The sequence below is a fragment of the Halichoerus grypus genome, chromosome 8 (genome assembly GCF_964656455.1).
Source record: "Halichoerus grypus chromosome 8, mHalGry1.hap1.1, whole genome shotgun sequence".
In the NCBI taxonomy this organism is placed as follows: domain Eukaryota; kingdom Metazoa; phylum Chordata; class Mammalia; order Carnivora; family Phocidae; genus Halichoerus; species Halichoerus grypus.
The window spans coordinates 29928999-29935820 of NC_135719.1; the positions used below are offsets into that span (position 1 = coordinate 29928999).

Below are 6822 nucleotides of genomic sequence, written 5' to 3' on the forward strand. Positions count from 1 at the left end.
TCCTCTGTGGTGTGGATGTTGTGCCTGTGTCTTTGAGCTTGGGGCAGCTTTGGAATGGCTCTCTCATAACAGAGAGGAAAGTGAATACAAACACAGGGAGTTAAGTGGGAGGTGCAGGACTGCCTGCCCAGTGACCTCTGGGTTTGACTGAAAGAAGTATACAGGAGTTACAGTTGCTGCAAGGGGTCAACCCAGCAGTGAGGAGAGCAATAGGACATTAGAGAAAATGACCAGCGCCCTGTCATGGCAGGGGTGACAGCTGTGGCCCTGCTCCAGAAATGGAAGATTCTGGATATCCCCATTATTTTAAATTTTATTATTTTAATTTAATTTATTATGTTATGTTAGTCACCATACATCATTAGTTTTGATGTAGTGATCCATGATTCATTGTTTTCGTATAACACCCAGTGCTCCATGCAGTACGTGCCCTCCTAAATATTTTAAATTTTAAGGGGTATTTTTGTTTTGATTCTGCAGAGAACTTTGGGGTGAGAAGGAATTTAATTTTTTAACATTTCTAAAATTTCTCAATAGATACCTTGGCTCTGGGTAAATGGTGGCATCAAAGCCAGGTCACCCCTGAGTTACTGCAGAAATGTCTCTGCCATGGGAGACTTCACAGTCTACTAAACTGGGAATGGATTCCATCTGAGCATACAAGGCTTCTTGAACATTTTTAGTACCTGCATCTACCTGTTAAGTTACGCCATTAAGGGGCACCTGGGTGGCTCAGTCAGTTAAGCATCCAACTCTTGGTTTGGGCTCCGGTCATGATTTCAGGGTCGTGAGATAAAGCCCCACATTGGGCTCTGTACTCAGGGCAGAGTCCCCCTAAGACTCTCTCGCTCCTTCTCCCTTTGCCCCTACCCCCAGTCACATTAAAAAAAAAAAAAAAAAAGTAATGCCATTAAGTGTTGGGAATCCTAGCTCTCAATTCAGACTGTAATTCCCTCACCAAAATATAACTCCATTTGCTTCTTTGGGGGGTGCTATCACACGTTTCCTTTATTATCTTTCTTACCCGAAAGGATTCTGACTTTGACAAAATGATCTTTTCCAATCTTCTGAAGTTTGAAGGACTTCTGGTCTTATTAAAGGCCCATTTCTTGCCCCACTCCCTTGTACGATTGAAAACTGCATAATCAGATTTATTTCATCATTGCCCCTCAACCCCATCCTCACCCCATTCCACCCTTGGAGGGATTGCCTAGTGGCCCATTGCAATTCAAGAACTGCTGGATCACAGATGTCCCAATAGGCAAACTTCCCACCCCAAATCCACCTCCCTCTCCAAGGTATCCCATGTGTGTTCCTCTGGCATCAGTGGTCAAGAGAAGGCACCTTCACCTCAGTCTTTTAGGGAAGACCATGTTTCAAATCTTGGCTTCATTTCTAAGCAGTAATATGATCTGGTTAAGTCCATTAATCTTGCTGAAACAAAGTTTCTTAATGTGTACAATCAGACTAAGATTGCATTCTCTAGAAGATTAATGTGAGGATTCATTAGAAAAATAAAATCCCTAGCCTCATATGTGTGACTTTGTGTCTTGGGGATAGGGAACTAAGACTACGTTTTATAACATGGAATATTAAATAAATAAATAATTAAAAGGCAGGAGGTGTGGGGCAGTTGTAGGCAGGTCGGGAAATGTGTAGGCTCTGGACTTACTCTGTCTGGGTTCAAATCCTAGCAACACCTTTCACTAAGCTCTATGATCTGGGGAAAGTTAGTTACATACTTTGTTCCTGTATTTCCTCCATGGTGCAGATATAGTAAGTGCCTGTCTCAAAGGCTGTTTTAAGTATTAAAGACAAAGAGAAAATACACTTTTAAGTACCCACAAGAGACAACTAATTTTAATAAAATGTAGAAAATGCAAGAAAGGAACTTACTCTAAATATTAACATTTGTTTCTGTGTGGTGTAATTATGAACATTTTTGCTTTGTTGTTTTTATACTTTTCTGTATTTGTCAGTTTTGAACATGAAAGTTACATTTAAAAAACCATAAACTTCACACATTAATGAGTAATGATGAGCAGTGATTTTCCCATCCTATTAGATGAAATTATCATATTTGTACACTTGGTAAAATGTCTTATTCCCAATCCATACTACTTTGTTAAAAAGATAAAGTACACTTTTCCAAAAATGATTGTATCACAAGAATCTTTAATGTTCACTTTAAAGTTTACTCATGGTGGGGTTGTATTTGTGTTTAGTAAAGTGTGCCAAGTGCCCACATTGAGACCATTTCAGTTCACATCACTGCACTCCACACGGATGTTTCCTGTGCCCAGCGAGGTCATAAAGAGAGGGGCCTTGACTTTTCTCTTGGTTAGGCCAGCTTTACTGGTGAGTTCCTCCAAACTCTCCAGAAGTAGTCTACCCTAATACACATCATCCGTTCCATATAAAAGAATAAGATGGAAAATTTCTCAATGTATTTCATAAGTTTAGCACGTCTCTGGTACAAAAATTCAAGAAAGGTAGCACAAAAGCGAAAGCACCAACCGAGCTTACTTATAAACAAACATGCATAAATCCTACACACTATCTAATAGTACTGAAATGAATACAACATTGCATTAAAAGGTATAAAAGCACTGTACTGAAAACTTAAAGTTACACGTGAAATACTGCACTGTAAATCCTGAATACTCTAATGTCCCACCCCCACCCCTCCACCACCCTGGTGAGGGTCAGAAACCATTAATATCTGCCTCCAGACCTTGCTAGTCCTCGGAGACACTGCTGCGGGGGCAGTGGGCAGTGGGATCAGCCTCCCGCAGAGCTCTGGCCTCCTCCAGAGCTTCTCTGTATCGGGAGGGCCAGGCCTGGGGGTCTTTCTTAAAGACCCTGGCCAGGAACTCCATGATTTGCATCTTGGTGATTTCACGGCTGGCACGGGAACCCCAGAAGAACTCGTACTCAGGTGGCTCAACGTGGGGTACGCGCTGGTACTTCAGGTAATTCTGTTGGACGAACTCCTCGGTGATGAGCTTTCTCACATCTCCAAAGGTGGAGTGTTTCTTCCAGGGCCGCAGCCCCAGGATGCGCAGCACGTTCCAGACGGCACTCTCTCTGGCGCCGCGACCCTTCACATAGATGAGGCTCAGGATCATCAGCAGGAGGCCTGTCATGGGCATGCGGTTGCTCAGCGCCACCCTGTCCAGCTCCTCTGGCTCAAGCGCTTTAACGAGCGAAAACTCCATCGTGTGCAGGCTAGTCAGCCTCAGGTGTAGCCCGAACACTCGTGCGAGGATGAGGCTGGTGCGCCTGAGAATGCTTCTGCACCATTTCTTGTAACTGCCGATGACATCCTTCACCATGTCTGGGAACCAGATGATCATTCTCTTCTGGTCCTTGACCAACACGTACCACATGAGCTCGTGCGCCTTCTGCACCAGCTGGGCCGGGGCTGGCGGCGCTGGGCCGGGCTGGGCCGCGCTCGGGGCCTGGTGGGCGCGGCCTTCCTCCGCGGCCTGCTGCAGGGCCTTCGGGTCTCCCTCTTCGCTTGGGGCCTGGGGCGGAGGCGAGGCCAGAGGGGCGTCGGTCGGGCCTAAAGGAGGGCTCTCTGGCCCTGCGAGGGTCGCGGCCTGAGACGCGGGCGGGGAGAGCCCCCCGGGAACCCCAAGACTGCTGTGCACCTCGGAGTTGGAGGCCTCGGCTGCAGAGTTGGGGTCGCACACATCCTTACTTTGTTCGGACATGTCGGCTCCGTCTGACAAGGGCAGGGCCTCTGCGTCCAGGAGCTCTTCGAGCCTGCGCTCCCTCCGCGGACTCCTGGAGAGGAAGTGCGCGTTGCTGCGCGCGGCGCCTTCCGCAGCAGCCGGGCGGGGCGGGGCGGGGCGGCGGCGGGACGGGCCACTGCGCTTGCGCGTCCACAGGCCGAGGGCCTGGCCGCCGCGGGAGGGGCGGGGCAGGGCTGGGAGCCCGACGGGGCGGGTGTCCTTTGAGGCCCCATAGAGGTAGTGCAGAGCAGCCAGAATAAGGGCAGCAGTGACCTGAAGGTGTCCCGTTTGGGCTGAGCTGATGGTGGTGGGGAGGAGGGGAGGGAGGTGGATGAGCACTGGAGAAGGAGCAAGTTTAAGAGGAAAGATGATAGTTTAACATTCTGAGATAAATTCCTTGAGTTTCTTAGGAAATGTTTAATTGGGTGTATCCAGAATCAGGGTGGATATAAAAGTCCCAGAGAAAAGTCTAGACTGGTGTGTAAATTTGAGTTTCGTGACGATGAGTGTGAGAATTTAAACCTAGAGAACAATCAGAATTGCCCAACAAAAAAATGTAAACTGTGAAGAGGATGACTGAGATTGGAATCCCTGCCACATCAGAGAGGTCATAAAATGAGAAATGCTGAATTTAGTCAATACATGTGCAAATAGAACTTTGTTGGAATAATATACGAATGACATTGCCAGTGTCTTCATGGGCATTGATTTTGGTTTTCTACTTCCCTTGGGTCATTTTGGTTTCTTTTTAATTTTTCCATTAAGAACATACCATACAAAGATTGTCATATTTATTAGCACAAATTTTTCCCTATCTGCCCGGCACCCTCCCTCCGTGATGACTGTGCTCTGTGTTCCTGTAAAAACTTCCCCTTCTCACAGGACCCCACCCCACACTCTCTCAGCAACAGACGGGTCCCATGTGGCAGCCACACCCAAATCCCTTCCAAGACTTCTTTTTTTAATATGGGTCCCATAGATGGTAATTGGCAATGTCTCTCATGACCAACAATGAGATGCAACATAACTATGGTTGTGTGTGTGTAGTTTTTGTTGTTGTTGTTGTTGTTGTTATTGTTTTGTGGTTTTGTTTTGTTTTGTTTTAATTTTAGAAAACAGATCCACATTGAGCAAAAACAAAGTTGACACTCCCAGAGAAGCTTCTATGAAGAGAGGGGTGAGTGTAAGAGCCTCTGGATCCAGGCTTCCTAAGGCTGATCAGGATCCCTGGTCTGCACCAATGTGGTCCTTCAGCCCTTCCTGGGTTCCTCAAGCCAACAGTTTCTTAAATACGCTATCTTAAGACTGTTATTATCACTTGAAACCAAAAGCATATTTAAAATATTGTCTTGACATTTCCAGAGTCCTCTTTTTATTTGTTGTATCACCTTTCTCATTTCTCACTTTATTTTTTCTCAAGGAGATTGGCTTCAAAGGGTTTTCGATGCTCTTTCTCTACCTCTGGATTTTCATGCTTGCATCACCTTTGGCAGGACGATACCTCTGATAGGACTCCTTAACCTTCCACTTCACTAGGGTAATTCCTGCAGATCTTTCAGGTATGTCTTAGTGGGATTTTTTCCTGTATATCGTTTTCTTCTTTTTCTGTAATTTATGGATTTCTGTTTTTTTGGATTACATCTTACAGAGTTGTGCCAGTTATATTTGTTGTTTTTATTACTTAAAAATGGCTATCAAATCAATTTACTGCTCTTATTCCTCTTAAAATAATCCTTATTTTGCAGCGCCTGAGTAGCTCAGTCAGTTAATTGTCTGCCTTCGGCTCAGGTCATGATCCCAGGGTCCTGGAATCAAGCCCCACATTGGACTCCCTGCTCAGTGGGGAGCCTACTTCTCCCTCTCCCTCTGCTGCTCCCCCTGCTTGTGCTGTCTTCCTCTCTCTGATTCTCTCTCTCAAATTAAAAAAAAAAATCCTTATTTCTTGTATTGTATCTCCATTAGTTTTCTTTTTTTCTTGCATTTAGATTTTTTTCTATTTGCGTTAACTATTTAATTCATTTAAGATATTTTTAATACTGAAAATGTTTGAGCCTGTTATTTAAATCTTGCCTCAGCTTTGGCTATGAGCCATAATTTTTGCCATTGTGAGGTTACGAAAATTACATCCTCATATTTCATCCTCCTAGATTTAATAGATTCATGAACTTAAATTACAAGCTTGGGCACAACAATTATAAAGATATAAAAACACTTACATATAAAACGTATGAAAGCAGTTTTAAAAATAATTATAAAAGCACAACAATTATAATATTATAAAAATTCCTGCTGCAGTGGGACGCGGGAGCTCTGACCAGAGAGCTTCTTCAGTTTCAGTTGCTGCCTGAGCTGGAATGGACCTCATTCTGGTGAAGTTTCCCATGGTCAACAATGGTCCCTCACCTCTACCACAGTTCACTTCACCACCTCACTTCTGACAGGAGGTTTAATACTGTACCGGTGCCTGTGTATGACCTTTATGAAGGAGTAGGCTCAGAAGGTTTGAAGCAGCAGAACTGATGCCCAAGTTTGAAACCACATACAAGGGAGACTCCTAGTACGGCTCACTCAGGAAGCCTAAAGTATCCCTGCTAAAGTGATAACATTGTCTTTCCAGGGAAAGGTCTGCTGAAGACACTCTATTTCCTATGAAGAAGAAAATTCATTTGGGGAGGGTAAGAAAAAAGTAAATCTTGGGGTAGCCTTCAAGTAGAAAAGGTATACCTGTACATGGTCATGGAAAGGGTCAGTAGCATGATAGCTACCTAATAAGATGCCTACCCATAAAACAGGCATGCAGACCTTCAGAATATTAAGAAGGGAAGATGACACCATGGGGAAGGAGAGGAAGTGAATACTCATAAGACATCCACAAATTCTTTAATTTAAGGGTCAAGATTTGGAGCTGTAGCTCCAGTGATGCCCTGAAAATGCTGAGGATAAATTACACTTGCTGGGTATCTCCAGGATCGGACCTATTTGATATGGGCAGTGAGTCCTTACAGACTAGCAGCGTAGTAGTAAAAGCCTGAAGTTTACAAAATATCTCCCCAAATAAACTAATGAATGGCTACTTGTTAAATCA

At 44.6% G+C, this 6822-nt stretch overlaps 1 protein-coding gene across 1 annotated transcript; it reads right to left on the minus strand.

The window, feature by feature from the left end:
• Positions 1-2158: 2158 nt before the first annotated feature.
• NDN (necdin, MAGE family member) lies at positions 2159-3845 on the minus strand. The gene has a single exon (XM_036100946.2). It carries the CDS (start codon positions 3714-3716, stop codon positions 2739-2741), a length of 978 nt encoding a protein of 325 aa, XP_035956839.1. The 5' UTR covers positions 3717-3845; the 3' UTR covers positions 2159-2738.
• Between the last annotated feature and the right edge of the window lie 2977 nt (positions 3846-6822).